Source organism: Astyanax mexicanus, chromosome 15 (genome assembly GCF_023375975.1).
Source record: "Astyanax mexicanus isolate ESR-SI-001 chromosome 15, AstMex3_surface, whole genome shotgun sequence".
Classification (NCBI taxonomy): Eukaryota; Metazoa; Chordata; class Actinopteri; order Characiformes; family Acestrorhamphidae; genus Astyanax; species Astyanax mexicanus.
Window position 1 is genome coordinate 32,158,633 of NC_064422.1, and position 19,366 is coordinate 32,177,998.

The following is a 19,366-nucleotide window of genomic DNA, read 5'->3' on the forward strand; positions in this document are numbered from 1 at the left end:
TCTAGTAGTTATCATTACATTCGATGAATGCCAAAACTTTTACACACCTTTATTCTTTATAGAACAAAAATCTGTTTTTTAAGTTGGTGATCCATTTTAAGTTGGATCACCAAGTACTATGCATGCTTACTTGAATTAAAATGTTTGGATTAAAATGTGCTGCATAATGAAGTTTGGTAATTTAACAACTGTAAAAAAAACAGCACTAACAGGATGTTCTTTTTGTGAAGGTGTACAGCAATTATTGTTTCCACACAAGGGCTTGTTGGTTGGATGGTTTAGCACCCCATTCACAGCTTTGCTGAAAAATGCAGGGATTAGTCAGCAGACACTACTAACAACAGAGCAGCACCTGAGCCAAAGTGACATGCATCTCTTTCATCATTAGCACGTTTCTGCAACAGACAGGTACAGCACACCTCTTCCCTCACTCCCTCTCTTCGTCTTTATCACAGCTCTTCAGGACAGGCCCTCAGCTGAACTTTGACATTTGAACACAATGAAGACTATGGAAGTCGATAAGCTCCAGCACCTTTGGACAGTTTGTAATCTGCAACTGATAAAAGATGGTATGAAAAGAAAGCTGCTCAGGGCCGTGGTTGTGATACTGCCACAAGATGTAGTGTTGTCTACTGAAGTCCTTAATGGGTCAAAGTTGAACACAGTCTTGACATTTATGGTAAAAACCTACGTCATGTTCTTTATCTTAGCTGTTGAATGAGGAAAAAAAGCAATATTTAATATGCACACATGCTAAAAGAGGTAATCGCATAAATATTAGCAGGACTGCTGTCTGACTTTTGATTCCAGACATCAGTTCAAATGAGATTACAACATAATATGTTAAATAATCCACAGTGATGTTAAACAGGCTAAACAACTTCCACTAATGAACCAATGGTTCTCCAGTTCAAACATGTTAAAATTAATTGTCATTTCTAATGTCCAGAACTTGACTTTTCAGAACTTTGACATTACAGAACTGCATTAAACACTTATGATGTGTAACTTAACTTTTATCTCTGCCAAATATTATGCATTGCCAGGAGTTTTAAAGGAAACAGTTACCCATACTCTAATTAGGTTACCCTAACTCAAGATCTGTTGTAGGGTGGCACGTGGTCCCAGGTTGCATCTTAAAGTCTTTAGATTTGGCCAAACTCAAAGTTACCCTAAATCCTCTCCCTCGCCAGAGAGAATTAAATATTGTAACATGTATTATTACACTACACAAAACTTATTCTTATTTTCCTTTTCTTTAAAAAAGTATTTTTTTTATGTTCCAACAAGTCTAAAAAATGTCACTACCCTTTTAACGTAATAATACAGTTTAATTTTTAATTCCTTTAAAAAGTATAAAAAATTTTAGGAACACAACATAGTATTACACTATACATAATATTCATGCAGCTTGCCATCAGCAGCTGGAGTCAGAGAAAGCACAACTGGCCTTGCTCTCTTTTTGTGGGTAGATGGTGCTCTTTTTTTCACATCACTCTCTAGGTGATGTTGATCAGCACAAGGCGTCTGTGAGCTGATGTATCAGAACTGAGTTGCTGCACTTTCCTCCGAGCATGTTGTGATGCTACTTGGCAGTGCAGCATCAGCAGCAGTTTAAAAAGAGGCGGTGACTGACTTCACATGTATTGGAGAAGGCATGTGCTTCACCCTTCCAGTGATAGGGAGAATACAGCTGATTGGGTTGGATAATCATCATAGCTAAATTGTGATTGAAACGCGGGATAAAAATAAGAAAAATAATACGTTTAAAACACTATATATTATATATTCTTTTTTGACAAAAATAATAAAAAAAGTTTTAGTAAAAATGCATGAAGTGACCAGGTGTTATTAGGTTTTTAAAGTCTAAGCATCCATATCCTTCGTCAATTTTAATATCAAAAATAAACTTTTTTGTCTGCACTGATTGGCAGTCTAATTACCCACTAACTCAACAGGTGCTCACTCTACCATTAAAGAACAATTCTTAATATGTGCCTAATGGCTTTTGGGAAACCCAGCCTTAGAGTTAAAAATATAGTTCAGAAATGTAAACTAAACATATTACTGAAATATTGTGTGTATAATACTGTTGCGTGAAAGAACGATTTATTGACTAAAAAGATAAGCACTGTTTTGATAAGTGTAATTTCTATTCACAGAATGTTTGGTGGGTCTTAGCATGAATAAGTTATGGAAGCTCTGCATTATCTACCATAATGGGCATGCACTGCAGCGAAGAGCGTTCCATTTATACAAAGCATTAATGAACTATAAATAAACTGGGCAGTGTCTATAAGAACAAAATGACCCAAACCTGTGACAAAATTGCTTTGTTTGGCTATTTGAAAGGTGAAAAGACATTTCTGTCAAATCACTCTGCTGACTAAAACAAAATTTGGCAATTTACAGGTTCAGTAGGTGCTAACAGCTAGAAGCTTGATTAAATTTAATTTCCCAGAGGATGAGGAAAACTGCACTACGTCATCCACTCAGGCATTTAAATCTCTCAGTGATCTTGCTGGGAGTCGCACAGATAAGATGAGAGCTATATCAAACTGCAGAGCATCTGAGCACACAAGATGGAGGGTGTTGATATTTTTTTCATTTGCTTTTCTTACCAGTGTTGCTTGCAGCCAGACAAACCCAAACAAGGTGCTGGTAGGATTTCAGGCTCCTCGAAATGCATCATATCCATTCAGTGTGCAGAAACTGGGATCTGCCATTCAAATAGCCATAGACAAGGTCAACTCCAATCCATCACTACTAGAAAATTATACTCTCGACTTTGTGTACGTGGATACTGACTGTAATGCCAAGGTTTCACTTGGATCGTTCATTGATCAGATGTGGCAGGACAATATATCAGCACTCTTTGGGCCACCGTGTCCTGAGGAAGCAGAGGTAAGATTATTATTCTGAGGTAATTAAAAGAAAAAATGCAGGCAATATTCATATTTGGTGTCTAAAAATGCTTTAAAGATGTATAGTAATGTTCTACGTGTTAATTTTTTTGCACAATGTCATGTTGTGTTTCTTCCCCGAGGTCACTGGTCTTATTGCATCCACTTGGAACATCCCAATGTTTGGTTTTGTGGGACAGACCCCCAAAATGGACAATTTTTACGTTTATGATACTTATATTAAAATAGTGCCTCCACTTAAGAGAGTAGGGGAAATCTTGGTGAAGACACTGGATTTCTTTGGGTGGACACATGTTGGTGTAATTGGAGGAGGTTCAGAATCCAACACCTGGGACAAAGTGGATGCTCTTTGGAAATCTGTAGAACAGCAACTGCATGCCAGGGTAACAGTGACGGCCAGCATCAAGTTCGACCTCAGTGACCCTCAGCTAATACAAAGGAACATTCAGCACATCTCCAAGGTTGCAAGAGGTAGGTGCACTAAACCACTCAGAGTACTTCCATCTGAACCGTTTTGGGCCTCAGCCAGTGTAGCGTCATATGTGGAGTTTGCTCCCTCAAAGCTTAAACCTGAGTGATCACAATACGTATAATGCCCTTGTGCCCTTATGATGTGTCTTATTGTTCATGACGATTTCTTTTGTGTGAATGAATTCAGACATTTTATTTCAGTGGCCCACTGTGTTCAAGGGTCAAAACATGACATACTGCACCTTTGTAAGTATGTCGACATTGTACATATTGTACTGTGACAAAATTTCAGGGGACAAAAATGCTTGGGTAAGTGTACTCCCCAAGTTTCATTACTTGCATTTAATATTGGAAGGTTTGTACTGTGATTTAAATTTGAAATTGAATACTTGTTGAGGGTCCATGTATTGATAACTTTTTAGAACACTTAATGATATTTATGTTAGGGTAAAATTCATATATTGCCTGGAATTGTTCATAGTTCACATATGTATACAGCTCTGAAAAAAACAAGAGACCACCTAAAAATAATGAGTTTTATTTTTTATTTTACCAAATTGAAACTCTCTGGAATATAATCAAGAGGAAGATGAATGATTACAAGCCATCAATCCAAGCAGAACTGCTTGTTTTTGCACCAGGAGTGGCATAAAGTTATCTAAAAGCAGTGTGTAAGACTGGTGGAGGAGAACATGCCAAGATGCATGAAAACTGTGATTGAACACCAGGATTATTCCACCAAATATTGATTTCTGAATGTTACTCTGAACTTTATGAATATGAACTTGTTTTCTTTGCATTATTTGAGGTCTGAAAGCATTTTTTTTTTGTTATTTTAGCCATTTCTCATTTTCTGCAAATAAATGCTCCAAATGACAATTTTTTTTATTTACAATTTGGGATAAATATTGTCCGTAGTTTTAAAAAAATGTGTTCATTTTACTCAAATATATACCTATAAATAGCAAAATCAGAGAAACTGATTCAGAAACTGCAGTGGTCTCTTATTTTTTTCCAGAGCTGTATATTCTTTAGTATTTCTTAATTAAATAACGAAAAGGTTTCTCCTCCTTTCTGTTCTCCCAGTGATCATAGTGTTGAGTAATGCTGAGGACTCCACTAAGCTGGTGATGGAGGCAGAGCGGCAGGGGCTGATGAAAGGAGAGTATGTATTCCTCCTCATACAGCAGTTTGAGGTCAGTGGCAATGTGGTGAGTAACCTGCAAAAGAGAGAGTAAAAAAGGTAAATCTCTATTTGCGCAGTAACTTAACATGACCATCTTGCTGTTTTTTTCAACAATTGTACTTTTTATAAAATATAGAACAGTATGTTTTATAATTGACAAAATAGAGACTTACCTTATGTATGTCTGCTCTTTTTTGAGGTGCACACAACTGAAAGATCTACACAGCTTACATAATGCAAAAAATATACTTCTGAGTGAAATATAATTAACATAATTTCAGATACTTGTAAAGCTTGCTGAATTCTTCAATCATATCATCATTTTTTGAATCTACATCATAACATGACATTACATTGTTTAAAACATAACAAATGGGATGCATACATGTTCCAATTTCCTAGCTAACATGCTCATGTGAGGCTCACATAGGTGGAACTTGGTCAAGGTTGGTTACATGGGCTCTGTGTGGTTTTGTACATGTTTTGATACTGGGATTTAGCTAAGCTTCCCAAATGGGCCCTATTGTTACTGGCTGCCCAATTTAATACCATGAGGGTCTCATCTAGGCTCCATGTAGAGTGTACAGCACTGATAGGGCTTGTGTTCAACCCTTCCTTGTCTCACCACTAAGCCTGGTGGGAATCCACATATGCAGCCCACATGGAACACTATACAAAACTTTCTGAGACCAAGTTGGGCTACCCATACAGGCTCTGGTTCACTGGCTCATCAGTAGGCCAAACACTAAATAAAGCAAGAGCATAAAGCTTTTATGTTCAGTTTATGGAGTGAAATACTGCAGTACTGTATTTCCAACATACTAAAATTCTTCAATCAATTCATTTTTTATATCCCGTTTCCTTCCTTTTTCTCTTCTCGATCAGGATAACCTGTGGAAAAGTGCAGTCAGTGACAACAAAGAGACAGCCCTGAAGGCCTTTGATATGGTGTTTGTCGTTGCTGAGAAGTCTTACGAAGGATATGATTACTATGATTTCTTTGACCGTGTTTACGAAAGGCTGAAAGGGGCTCCTTTTTACAGCAATCTTTCCTCAGAAAGAGAGGTGAGTTAATATAGTACATCAATTTCTTGAATACAATATTCTTAAAGCAGGGATAATGTTCATGTGGCTTAATCTACAGGTAAGCCCTTACGCTTCCTATCTTCATGACGCCGTCTTGCTCTACGCCATGGGTTTAAAGGCAGTTCTTAAAGACGGCAACAATCCTCGTAACGGACGAGAGCTGCTCCGGAACCTCAGAGATAAAAACAGCATCAGGTTCTATGGTAACTTTTAATCTGAATGTTTTATTCAGAATGTCGTGTAGTCCAAGACCAAGATTTTTTTTCTGTCCGAATCATTTTCACAGTTAACTGTTCATTTATAATGTATTGAACAATATTTTCTCAACAGGAGCCTCGGGTCTAGTTCACTTTGATGAATATGGAGACAGGAATACAGATTATTCTGTCTTCGACTTGCAAAAAAGTGATGGTGACATGAAGTTTGTACCTATCCTAAATTTCGACAGTCACTCAAAACAGCTCAAGTAAGCTGAAAACACAGCATGCTTTCTGATTTCTATTTATTTTATAAATGTATTTTATTAAATGTTAAAAAAATTATCCCTGATTTTAACGCAGAACAACAGCTAAGTTTTCAAGTGTTATCTGGCCAACTGGGAAACTACCAACAGATAACCCAGAGTGTGGTTTCGAAAATGAACTTTGTGAATGGCTAAACAGTGGTAAGTTGTCAGTTTTCTTTGCTGTAGTTTTCTGTGTTACGGTAGTAATGATTTTTTAAAGGAACTCTAAATGTTTTTTCTTTTGCTGTTTTATTCCTGTTATCTCAGAGATATACATGATTGTTCTGCTGGTTGCTGTACCACTGATTGGAGTAGCAGCACTGGCATTCATCACACTGCTGACTGTACAGAAGATTCGTCTGCAGACCAGACTGGATGACAACAACTGGTGGCTTATTGAATACAGTGATATCACCATCATCAAGGAGCCTAAGGTTAGACCATACATACTGTCACACTGAAACTACTGTAGATATAAATCAAGTAGTGCCAGGTCCATCAAGTCCCCATAGATTGCAGCAATTAGCCTTAGGGTTTTCCTGATTGTCCTTTCTTGGACCACTTCAGAAAACTTCCAGAAACCCCATGAAAGACCTGCCTGATGTTTTGTAGATGTTCTAGACATCACAATGTGGCCCTTGTCAAAGTGGCTCATTTTCAGCTTCTTCATCTGGCATCAGCTTATGGCTTTTCAGGAAGAGAAAGATGAGAGGGAAGAAAACTGGATTTCGGACAGCTTCAGCGTGTCATAGGAAGCAGGCCCCCTTTCCTATAAGTAGAGAGAAAACAGAGTTCAAAAGGAGGGCATGGAGCAGTAAAGGGATGTGAAAACTCGTCTTGACGCATAGGAGAAGTCTAGGGGCTTTATAGGATGTTAGATTGGAAAGGGGAGGTGCTTCAGATGTGTTCCTCCTCCCAAAACTTAGTTATTTCTTAACAATAATTAGGTATGTAAGTTGAATGAAAACTGGGATTGGGACATCTGTGTGTTCTGTGGTCTTTGCAATCAAATCTAAAAAAAAAAATCTAATACCATTTACATATTTATGTACATTTACAGGGAGTGCAACCACTGTCAGTAAGTACAACTCCAAGCAAAAGTGGAAGTGGTGGCTCTCAGACCATCCTCTCTTCTTACAGCTATGGACTAAAGGACATCAATGGCAAAGAGAACATCTACACAACAATCGGTCTATTCCAGGTACAAAACGTCAAAGAGTCTTCTTCACAGGTTAATGAGTTCATTGCGTTCTCTCATTTTAACATTGGAATTCTCATCAAATCCATAGGTACTTATCTAACATGTTTAATTTGGTCATGTCCAAGGGAAATCAAGTAGGCATCAAATACCTGAAGAATCAGCTTCCTCGTGACCTCAAGAAATCCACACTCGTTTCCGAGTTGAATATGGTAAAGACAAATGAAGCTTTGTATAGATCCCTGTGGTGTCTTATGTCAGTATATAGGCTGTATTGTTAATAGCTTTGGTGTCTAATGTGTTTTTTTTAGATGAAGGAACTGAAGCACGAGAACCTGGTGCAGTTTTTCGGGGTGTGTAATGAACCACCTAATGTTTGCATTGTCATACAGTACTGCAAGAAAGGAAGCTTAAAGGTAAACGTTTCCTTATACCAGGCTTTACCTTGCTTTTCATATAAATGAAGACTTAAATTATGATGTTTTTTACTTGTTTTATTACGTCAGGATGTTCTGAGGAACAATGAAATAGAGCTGGATTGGATGTTCAAACTGTCGTTTGCCTACGACATTGTTAGTGTGAGTACAACCTGTGTTAAGCAACTATATGCAACTCAGGGCAATTAAAAAATAAAAAAGACCTCATTTCCAAGACATCATATCCTGCTGCCGTGTTGACTCCTCAGGGCATGGAGTACCTACACAGGAGCAGTCTGAAATCTCATGGCAATCTGAAGCCTAGCACCTGTCTAGTGGACAGTCGGCTGCAGGTCAAACTCTCAGGCTTTGGCCTCTGGGAATTTAAACACGGCACCAAACACAAACTGGTCCCACTTGAGAACCCCAAGTATGAAGGTTTGTATATTCTAGTAACTTCTTTCCAGAAAAGGATCAATACATTTTCATTTAGAGATGCTAATGTCAATGTCATACTCAAATCATGCCCTGGGAAAAAACTAATAAGAATTAAAAGAAGAACATCTGGAGGACATTGTACTCTAACCCTACTTTAACCAGCCTGTATGACATGATGCAAATGTATTTGTTGTGTGTAAGAGTGTTAACCAAATGACATAAATGTAAATATCTGTAAAATTTGCTGTTCGATTTGCAGAGATGTTCTGGATTGCTCCAGAACTTTTAAGAGAAGTGTACCTTCCATTTAATGGAACTCAAAAAGGAGACGTCTTCAGCTTTGCTATAATCATGCGAGAGCTGATATACAGCTCAGAGGCAGGACCCTACCATGATATACAGCTGGAACCAAAAGGTAAGAAAGGATTTTCGCCCAAATGCCAGTTCTGTTTACAAGTGAAGTTTTATTCATGCTAACTAGAAATGGAAGGGTTGATCAGCGTTGTACATATATTAGACAATTTTAATGCGGTCACATGACTCAAGGTTAATGCCTGTACAAACTACACACATGTAACAGTGACCCTTAAAGACTTTGTTACACTAGAAATACTAAACTAATACTAAATTCTGACTGACTGATGTCTTTCTGGTCTGTTGTGTTATACGTAATTCAGAAATCATCAAGCAGCTGAGGACCCCTTTCGCAGGTGAGCCCCTCAGACCTACTCTGTGTCCTCAGATGTGTGATGAAGCTCTAATAAGCCTGCTGACTGCATGCTGGAGTGAGAACCCAGACCAGAGACCCCATTTTAGCTCCATCAGAAGAGGTCTACAAAGTATCAGCCCTGAGAGGTACATCACTCGAGCAGCAAATGAGGCATACGTTACTTATCCACTCTACTCCTAACCAGGAATTAGATTTACAGAAATTACGCATGAGTTTTTTTTAGTCCATGAAGCATATTAGCTAAGCCTGATTGATTATATTTATACAAATATGATAACATAATCAGAAAAATGCTGTATAAAAATTGGGAATTAACCTGTTTAACTAGTTAAAATATCTTACTTTTTTGCCCGCTGTGTAAGGCTGTCACCTATTGTTGCTAACTAGATTACATTTAATAATATAGAATATGTTTTACCTATTTTCAGCCATGCCAATATCTTGGACAATATGGTGAACAAGCTTGAGAAATATGCCAATCACCTTGAAGAAGTAGTAGAGGAGAGGACCACCCAGCTCACTATAGAAAAGGCCAGAGCAGATAAGCTTCTATCCAGTATGCTGCCAAGGTAAAAAAAACAGATACCAAATTAGAATCTAAACTTATTTGTCTTAATAAATTGTTACAATTATGTCGTAATTTGTTATTCATTCAAACAGATACATAGCAGAGCAGCTAATGGCAGGAAAGTCGGTGGAACCCAGGAGTTATGAAATAGTCACCATCTTTTTCTCTGACATCGTGGGATTTACCAGCATGTGTGCGATCAGCTCAGCCCTGGAGGTGGTGACAGTCCTCAATGATCTCTACAGCCTGTTCGATGAGATTATCAAACTCTACGATGTTTATAAGGTATACAGAGAGATATGGTGCTTGTAATGCAACGCAACCTAAACCTTAAATCTAACCCTAAATCTAACTGCAACTTTACCGTTTAACGGTTTGTTTTATGGTTGGATTTAAGGTTTAGGTTACGTTTATGATTAATGTTAGGTTCCATGGAGAAGAATCAGTTCCATTCAGCTCACAATTCAGTTGCATTTAAAATATTTCTGTAAAACATGAGTTCAATGTTAGGTAAGTATCCACAAGGCTACACTAGACTAACTTTTAGATATGCCTGTGGGGTCTATTCTATGGATGAGGCATCACTCAAATTCCCATGATTTACATCGTCTTGCTGTAAGCACGACTACAGCTTTTACAGGTGTGATCATACCTAAGCCACCCTCTCTTCATGATCAATTTACATACTGGTGTAGCAGAACATTTACAACATGTGGTTAATTCATGTATATTTACCACAAAGTATTGTAACTTGTAGTTACAGTAGTATTCTGTAAATATAATTAGTTATATTGTGACCCTTTAAAAAGGTGATAAATGGCTGGGAACTGCCAACTGGCAGATGTAAAATGTTCAGTTTTAATGCTGTTTTGATGTTATGTTAGTTATGTTGGTTCTTGAAAAGAAGAATAACTCAACACAACACAGAAAAGTACAGTTACTGTTTATTGTTTACAAGGTGTTCATTTGGGAATTGTCTATTGTGTAAGGTTGAAACAATAGGAGATGCATACATGGTTGCAAGTGGGCTGCCAATAGCCAACGGAAATAGACATGCAGAAGACATCTCCATTATGGCACTCCATTTCCTCAATGCCATTAAACGATTCAGCATTAGACACCTACCCAACCAGAAGCTGGCACTTCGCATTGGAATCAACTCAGGTATTATGATTACATTATATCTTAACCCAACAGTTTAGCTACACATGTACATAAATTCCCATTATCCAAAATAGGGGGTTGCAGTTTCTGTGGTTTGGGAACTGTGAGGCTAACAAGTAATGGAAGCCACCAATAACCAACAGTCATGCCATCATCATCACAATCATCACACTCTAGTCTCAAAAAGATGGGAATTGGGTAGATTTGATTTGTGCTAAACCATCACTTTAATCCAGTGATTTACATTGATTATCTGTCCTCAGTTTTGTCTGTATAGCTACATTATGTATCCCCTCAAACAGGTCCAGTGGTTGCTGGAGTGGTGGGCAGTACGATGCCCCGCTACTGCTTGTTTGGAGACACAGTGAACACTGCCTCCAGGATGGAAAGTAACAGCTTGCGTAAGCACTTTCACATTCAAATCTTTCAGTTATTTCAGCTTGGTTTGTAGATAGTGCTAAAATTCACTGTGGACCTGTATAAATCAGGCACATATAAGCTATCTTTGTTTAATGATGAATTCTGATTTGCGTGCAGCACTGAGGATTCACATCTCTCAGAGCACCGCCGATATTCTCTTGAAGATCGGCTCTTATGAACTGGAGGAGAGGGGGGAGGTTGAGTTGAAGGTATATACTTCATTATTGGTGTGTTTTTATGATGAGCTATTTGAAGTCTTATTGTTTTTGATGTGTCTCTGAATTTTGCTCTTTGTTAATGTTCCCACAAGGGGAAAGGGCTTCAGAAGACGTACTGGTTGAACAATAAAATAGGTTTGAAGTTTCCTACGATGCCGCAGCAGTATGATTCGGGAGCATGTCCAGAGCCAGCAGCAGAGGTAAAGATATGCTTATCCTTTAGAGAATCCGCATACAGTATGTGCTGATTGTATTACTCCAACAAAGCAGAAGCAAGTGTTTGAAAAAGGACCCGTTCAGTTCAACTAATTCAGAGCAAGACTTTAGCTCAGAAGGAGAAGCTTGCAGAGTCTGCAGAAAACTGACTTTGACCTGAAACCATGTGTTGTTGTTCTCAGGTCAAAAATGGCCCGCTTCCGAAAATAATACCAGTAAAACAGTAAGGAGATTGCTCTCAGATTGCTGTTTTGACCTGGCTGTTATAAAATCAGCCACATAATAATTTACTATATTTACAAAAAATATTTGAAAGGGCACAATCTTAAATAATGTATATAATAAAAAAAATGTACTGCACCTATTTGTTTATCAAATTATTATTTTGTATGACATGTTATTGGTGCACTTGATATAAACATAATTGATTCATGTCCAAATAATATGCAACTATAGACTATGAAGACTATGAAGCATTTCTATCTCATTTTTGTAGAATAACAGGTCTTTGCTAAGAAATATTTAGAGGATGGGGAATGGGGAAAATGGCGAATAATGTGGTGGGAGTGGCTAGGATGGTCATTTTTGCCAAAGAAGACACAGTGACCCTGTTTACACCTGGTCACTTCATCTGACTAGCATGTGGATTATATCCTAATAATAATTTTAGCCACATGCATGTACACTTAGTAATCAAGTGTGTCTCCAGTTAGTCAGACTGAAATCCAATTGCTGTTTTGGAAGAAATATGCAGAATATGCAAATGTATTATTATGTGCTATTATTATATAGCTTATTATTATGTGGCAATTGTTACTGGTGTTTCAGTTGTACTAGGAGAGGTTTTGATTGATGAAGGCATTTTGGAGAAATATATGTATTTCGACTATTAGAACGTGTGGCTCAAATGTGTCTCAGATCAACCCAAAGTGTTTTATGTAAATGATTTGTATTAGTTTTTTAACGAATTTTGGGTGTGTTTACACTTGTATGCAATATGATTTGCTTAATACAGATATTATCCTGACTCAAAACACATGACATGACCGGGTGTAAACAGGATAAGGGTTAAAATTCCTTTGTGCTGTTTCTATTTATAGCTGAACTAAAAAATATTTACTGATATTTAAACATTCTCATTTACTACTATTCCAGCTGTCGACAAACAAATCAAACCAAAGCACAAGTGAGCCTGAGGGTAAAGACAAGGGAAGAACACAGATGAATCAAACCACGGGTAAAATTCCTGCCGCTCACACACTGACTGTTCCTGACATCTAGAGACCAAACTGCAGAGCTACCTCTATTTTTTGTGTTCCAGTTACAGCCACTTTTATAAGCAAAAAACAAAGACAAAGAGTTAGATGTAGTTTTTTAATTAAGACACAAATATTATAAAGACATTATTTCTAATCAAACCAAAGCAAGATGTATTTTCTTGCCACTGGAGCAGGATATCAGTGAGGGTCATGCTTCCGACTCTTGTGCATTTTAACTATGTAACTAGTCTCACATATCTGCTTCAAGTGTACAAGACTGCTAAACAAAGTGAAGATGTATGCAAGTGTTTAGGAGGAGGAATGTGTGTTACACTCCCTGAGACCCTTGTATGGCTGTTCTGTGTGAGTGTGTGTGTGTATGTGTGTGTGTGTGTGTGTGTGTGTAAGAGGGCTGCACAGTACAAAGTTTAAGCATGAGCAATAATCAAAATTGCAGGACATGCTTTTTTGGAATATGATAAAAAGGAAATGCCATAATCAAATATCAGCCCAATATCACACAGTTTCTCCTATTCTTGTATTATTTCATTACATGTTGGATCTTTGATATCTTGTGTTTTCTGGTGGATTATGGTAAAACTTTCTGTGTTTTTAAATTTCGCAATAAATATTGCAAACAAAAAATGCAATTTAATTGTTTTGTAACATTGTGCAGCAAGTGTGTTTCACTGCGTTTTGAGAATTTACCAAACCATCCACCTTTACAAACTGGTATAACCTAGAATGGCATTCAGCAGAATCATACACAGCATGCATAAAAACGTGCCTGTAAAATAGAGAAAAAGCGTGATTAGCTTCCAAGTTTCCAAGAGCTTTGTTTAAACTGTAAAATGGATATGCTTCTAAAATGTATGAAAAAAGGGAAACAAAATAACCTTAGAAAACAAAGCAAAAATATCTAACTTTTAAATATTTTACAAAACAAAGTTTATTAAACAAATCATTTTAAGACTGTGAAATATAAATAATATGTACAAACACAGTAACAGGTTTTTGATAAGTCTTTGAAAATGTAAGTATGTGTACAGTGGGGTCTTAGAGGTCTGTAGGAAATGCTTTTATTTTGCATTAATTTCTTATTAATGCAACTTTTTAAAATGTTTAATTATTATTAATAATTATTATAAAACAGCAACATAACAATAACAAAAAATGCTTGTTTTAATTTGTATTATTGTTTATGGATTCTACGGATGTATTTGTATGTCTTTAGTTTTTGCTTTAAATATCAGATATAATGTGTCTTTGTGTTTTCACTGATTTGGTGCATTTTTAACTTTTTTTTCATAATAACTTACATGACATACCTGCAAGATGTGTATAACTGGAGGAATGCTCAGCTGGAAAAGGCCAGATTTAAAGAACACACTGTGAGTAAACTTATAGAGAAAAAAACTGCACACATGGGATATAAAAAATAACTGCTACCTCTGATTTGAAACTCCATTGTCAAAATTCCTCCGCTGGGGTCAGATTGCAGTTTGGTGCTCCTCGAAGTGCATGGAGTCTTTTAGAGAATTTTAAAAAGTCTTAAAATTGTGCTTATTTGTTTATCTTGAAGTTGAAAAGATATTTTATGAGAACTTCTCTCATTCTTACCGGCTGACAGAAGAGCTTTTCTCCATCACACACTTGAACTTCACAGTGAAGCCAGACCGTGGACACCTTCTCTAAGCGCTGAAAGCGGAACGAATTAAACTTGAACATGGAGCGACTGTCTTTGGCATTCTCAAATATGGTGACTGTATTATCTGAGGAGCAGCTGTGAACAGAACAAAGATCACAAAGTGAGCAGTATCTAGTGTTTATACTCTCATGAGACGAGTCATCTTATCAAAATAAAACCATGTAGATTTAACATAACCTTACCTATTGACAATCAAGCTCCACCTCTTCCTGTCTGTTGAATATGGAGTAGGTGTTGCCCAGCAGTTTGTTATAACCACCTTAAACCTATAGAAGAAGATAAACACTTAGATTTGTCTGTGAATGAATCTATGAAAAAAGCTTTATCTTCTGAAAGCACTGTCCACATCTGATAACCGGGGGATGACGTACCTGTTACTCAGTCCTTTTGCTTCAATACCAATAAAAACCTCTGAGCCAATTTCTGATGTATCAATAACATATGGAGCATCCTTAGCATACAGGAACTTTGAATTCTGTAAATCATGCAGAGGAGAAAACATTTGCATCTGCAAAAATGACCAGGTCCAGCAGGATGTATTGTTTTATCATACTGTTTGAAGCTTTTCACAATATGCAGCCTATTTGCAGTATAAGTTTACTTTACAAAATATACAACAACCATTAAAGGGCCCATACCATGGAAATTTTAATTGTTTTAAAATGTACTCTTTTCTTTATTCTGTTTCAAACTAAACTTCAAAAAATTAAATTGATTTTGTGACAAAAATTACACATTAGCATACATACACCTATTTAAATCCAATTAAAATTGTTTGTATGAAACTTTTTACATTGTTGCAAAGCTGCTTTACAGAAGTTATAAATTAGAAAAAAACATTTGGAAAACCTAAAAACCCTAGTGAACAAGCCAACTGTGACACTGGCAACAAAAAACCCTTACAACTGGAGGAAAAATCCTTGGAAGGAACCCATTCTTAAAAGACACAATACAATTATATAAGTCTGTTGTTCTGCTCAGATATACTGATATATTCATAACAAGGATAGTAAAAATAAAAAGAAATCATGATGTATGAGGTTAGAGGTATCATGATGGTTAAAGAGCCTTTAGCAGTTTTAGACTGTTTTTTTAAGACAGGGCAGCCAAACTGCTTTAAACTTATACTACTAAAATGACAAAAGTGGACATCAGGAGGGGAAAAATAAAATACTAGAAAAATATAGTATATGGACCCTTTAATAATATTTTTGTGTTATTATACAGAATTTTACCATAACATCATTTTGTCTCTATAAACTCTTCACCACTGATCTCTTCACTGGACACTTTTGAAACAGCAACAATATGTAAGGAAAGCCATACTTACAATACTTACTGTGAAAACGTTCATAGACAACTGAGACTTAAAAGAACCTAAACTCCCGTTGTTGACATAAACTGTTGCCACTCTGGAAGAAGCAGAGGGTTTAGTAAAAAGGCTGCAAGTCATTGGTCAGAATGCATTCTAATACCTACACTACTGGATGCAGAGTCAATGTAATAGTGTCTACCTTTGGCTGAAGACCGCGTTGTTGACCAGGTAAGCCGCTTTGTATGTGCAGCTGAAGGTGTAGTTGACTGGCTGGTTCCGCACTGTGAGCGAGGAATCGTTCGACACGATGGAGTTGTAGAAAATGTACTTCGGGTCTTTGCCTCCAACATACTGGTTAGTAGAGACAATAAAAAGCAATCAATACCAGTTTGTCATTTTATTATTTTTGCCAAACAAACTGAAGTTTGCCGGAGAACACCTAGACAGAGACTTCTACAAAAAAGCCTGCTGATACCCTGATATGTTTCCTCCTTAAACACCCCCCATCAACTTCTTGCCAAGAGTTATTTTTTATATGTATCTTGCAGTTTGAACTTGGTTGGACAGGCTGAGATTATATGGCTCCCTATGACTTTTTGAATCATATCTATGACATTATTTTTAAAGGGTCTCAGAAAACGATTTGGATAGTGGTACAATACAGTTCAACAATCAATACCAAACCAAACTATAGTGGGAGGCTAAAATGCATCAGAGACCACATTCTAAAATGGTTTAAGTGATTTGATTTTTATCTTTTTTAAATGCATCTTGGTGTATTTCCAGTTTTTTTTGCATGTGGTGTGGCTTGCATATATAAACAGGGTCTTAATGTTCGAGGTTTAAATTAAATTTTGGCTTCTCCAAAATCCTCTCTAATGACGTTCTAATAATCTGCAGCTAATGTGGTACATTTGATTATAATTGTTACACAATTTAGCTGTAATAAATGTGGGCTATTTTAACATTTCATCACTTTTCATGGAAACACTGCATTTCTATCAATTAAAATTAGTTATTTCACTTTCAGGTTTTAATATTTCTAAACCGTTGATCAATTGCATGAATGTTTAAAAAAGGTCTTTATGGGGTGTCCAATTGTTTTTCACATGACTGTATATACAGTACCATGCACTAATAATGCTAATTTAACAACATAATGCTAAATTACCCTGATTATCATGCATTTTTTTCTGTAATATGTAGGACTTAAAAATATATTAAAGATACGAGATATTAATCAAACTACTGAAAAATGCTCACCTCAGACAGGGTGCCACAGTACGAGTGGTTTTTGGGTGTGAGGTCGGGGATTGTAAAGCGGTAGAAGCCAGGAGTGTTGATCCCTGAATAGCACACACCACCCAGAGACAACTGCCCTATCTCCCATCCGTACGGGCACTCAGGAACATTCGCAATGATTGCATTTGGAAAACAGGAAACCATAACATAATCTATAAAAAAGAGCATAGAGTGAAAGTGTTTTAATGCAGACCCTCAGCAAAAAAATGCTACAAAATACAACTGATCTTTAGTGGACAACCTTTGTTGAAGATCTGATAATTACCAGCTTTCTGAGGAGCGCAGGCCCAAGAAACTGGGAGCAAAAAGAAAAGAGCGCCAACAGCTGCCATGTCCTACAAAGCAGAGAGAACAATGTTCTACCAAACTTACAAACTACAAAGCAGAGAGAACAATGTTCTACCAAACTTACAAAAACATGTAAAGTGATGTTACATAAATTAATGAAGTAAAAAAAGAAGAGTACAGTACCAGCGCTGGCTCGTGAAGTTTTGCTTGGTTATCTACCAGATGGTCATGGTCTAGGTGCGGTTGGCCGATTAGTGGTAACTAAGCACAGGTTTCAGGTAGAGTTCATCGATTCCGGTAGGGGGGCCGTTTTATATTTCTGCAGACAGTCAGTAACCCCCCTCTCTTCCTCTGTCTGCCAGTCTGGCGAGGCCATTTGGTGATAGCATTGTGGACCAAAGCACAAAAGCTTTCTGTGCTTGCCAGACATTGACTTTTAAATTAACAGTGTCTCAGGGGAAGACCATTTTCTTAGCATTTTTAAACAACGGCAACATATCTGTTCTACATAGCTAACATAAAGATATAGTATTAAGTCAACACATAGGTGCTTCATTAATCTAAGCCATTCATTAAACATCATCTACAGAAGTCCTTGCTTAATTCACATCTATAAGCCCTGAGGAATGACGTGGGGTTTCCCAGGTAAGGGAGAGCAGGGTTGGGTTCCTTTCAAACTCGTGCTTTGTTACATAATGACCTTCAGTCAGGCAGAGGAACAGGTGCACTAGCGTGCTTTTAGCAGTTATCTAATGCATCCCACCCTCTCTGGTGTCGTGCCATGGAATTTAAGGGCTACAGTGTCATCAAGGTCGCTCTTATTCAGCTGTGGAGAAAGAAAGGATGTGGGTAATTACTGAAAGCATTACAAGGGTTCTATCAGCAATCTCATGGGTTTGTATCTCAAGGAGATGAGCTTCTCTAAGTAACGCTGGGCTAAATAGACCTGCATTGACAATACCACCTTTGTCCTTTAGTGGTGGGCATGGGGAGATAAAAAGAATCAAAGATATTAACTGAACATGTGGGGGTTCTTTCCTCTTGGAGGAGCTTTGCTTTATTCAACATCATCTCTGCCATAACTGAATAGAGTAAAATATCAGGGACAATAATTTCAATGTGTTTTCATGTACTCTCCTTCTCATTACCTCACAAACACTTGTAATAGAATCTAATCATCCCAGTGGTTCTTGCAGTGCTACAGCTGTGGAAGATTAGATGTATGCAAATTAGGTTAAAAAAGAAGGCACCTTTAACAGAATGCAAAAGTACTATGTTCTCACGATTACACTGACATGCCAAAAGTCATGCACCATAACTGACTATACCATAATCGCGATAAAATATTAATTACAATTAATCGTGATATTGCTTAGAGATCATATTACCCAGAACTACGTTATTCCAGCACTCTTAAAATACAATGACATCCCAAAAGTTATGGAATAGCAGTATATAAATTGATCATGAAGTGTTTAGAAAACCTGACACCTGTGTAAGTTGTGAGTTGTTATCTTGTAATTGAGAGTTAAACACCGACATGCATTGTGCTGTGCGAATGTTCAACGGTCAGTATTTCATGTGTACCACAAATATGTCAAACAAGGCATTACACAAGCAGACAAGCAACTCTGGCAGAAATCATATCAACATTCAATGCATGATGTGCCATACGCATATTCCACAAGTCACTGCAGCATTATTTAATATCAAGTAATCAGACAGATTACAGATCAGATGTTAATTTCTAGCCTATGACTTTTGGCATGTTTTAGTGCCTAAAGCTTTGTCACAGAATTTATTACACAAAATGGGTAAGAGTCTGTTTCTTCATCCCTAAATTAAGTTTTCTGCTAATGCAACTGAAAAACAGATTTAAAGCTTGTATTTAAAAGGCATGCCTATTTAAACGTTCGAACACTGGATGGAAAGCACAGAATATGTAGAGTTAAAC

General features: G+C 37.1%; 3 protein-coding genes across 5 annotated transcripts in view; 1 reads left to right on the forward strand and 2 right to left on the reverse strand.

Moving 5' to 3' along the window:
- acsl5 (acyl-CoA synthetase long chain family member 5) overlaps positions 1 to 2,922 on the reverse strand; it is a 15,723-nt gene extending 12,801 nt beyond the window's left edge. For both annotated transcript variants that reach the window (XM_022668952.2, XM_015608339.3), the window contains exons 1-2: positions 2,809 to 2,922; positions 2,622 to 2,719 (exon numbers count right to left, since the gene is read on the reverse strand). The gene's annotated coding sequence lies outside the window, so the exon portion shown is untranslated. The remainder of the gene's footprint in view (positions 1 to 2,621; positions 2,720 to 2,808) is intronic.
- Positions 2,363 to 14,927, forward strand: gucy2g (guanylate cyclase 2g). 2 transcript variants are annotated; one of them, XM_007259243.4, is made up of 22 exons: positions 2,363 to 2,904; positions 3,047 to 3,395; positions 4,482 to 4,606; positions 5,467 to 5,646; positions 5,726 to 5,870; positions 5,998 to 6,133; positions 6,228 to 6,331; positions 6,440 to 6,606; positions 7,233 to 7,403; positions 7,499 to 7,582; positions 7,682 to 7,786; positions 7,877 to 7,948; positions 8,056 to 8,224; positions 8,484 to 8,639; positions 8,902 to 9,079; positions 9,383 to 9,523; positions 9,615 to 9,807; positions 10,512 to 10,686; positions 10,989 to 11,087; positions 11,224 to 11,315; positions 11,417 to 11,524; positions 12,696 to 14,927. In XM_007259243.4, the coding sequence occupies exons 1-22, from the start codon at positions 2,542 to 2,544 to the stop codon at positions 12,819 to 12,821; spliced, it is 3,438 nt and encodes a 1,145-aa protein (XP_007259305.3). In that variant the 5' UTR covers positions 2,363 to 2,541; the 3' UTR covers positions 12,822 to 14,927. The 2 variants fall into 2 exon arrangements, with proteins under 2 accessions (XP_007259305.3, XP_007259306.3); XM_007259244.4 differs by having other exon boundaries at positions 2,364 to 2,904; positions 7,233 to 7,373.
- The window catches only part of tectb (tectorin beta), an 87,599-nt gene continuing 81,133 nt past the window's right edge, over positions 12,901 to 19,366 (reverse strand). Inside the window, exons 3-13 of the mRNA XM_049465147.1 lie at positions 17,596 to 18,238; positions 17,390 to 17,459; positions 17,086 to 17,276; positions 16,022 to 16,173; positions 15,847 to 15,919; positions 14,879 to 14,982; positions 14,690 to 14,773; positions 14,420 to 14,582; positions 14,249 to 14,327; positions 14,128 to 14,160; positions 12,901 to 13,586 (exon numbers count right to left, since the gene is read on the reverse strand). Of these exons, the coding sequence (XP_049321104.1) occupies positions 13,522 to 13,586; positions 14,128 to 14,160; positions 14,249 to 14,327; positions 14,420 to 14,582; positions 14,690 to 14,773; positions 14,879 to 14,982; positions 15,847 to 15,919; positions 16,022 to 16,173; positions 17,086 to 17,276; positions 17,390 to 17,456 (1,011 nt within the window). The 5' untranslated portion in view covers positions 17,457 to 17,459; positions 17,596 to 18,238 and the 3' untranslated portion in view covers positions 12,901 to 13,521. The remainder of the gene's footprint in view (positions 13,587 to 14,127; positions 14,161 to 14,248; positions 14,328 to 14,419; positions 14,583 to 14,689; positions 14,774 to 14,878; positions 14,983 to 15,846; positions 15,920 to 16,021; positions 16,174 to 17,085; positions 17,277 to 17,389; positions 17,460 to 17,595; positions 18,239 to 19,366) is intronic.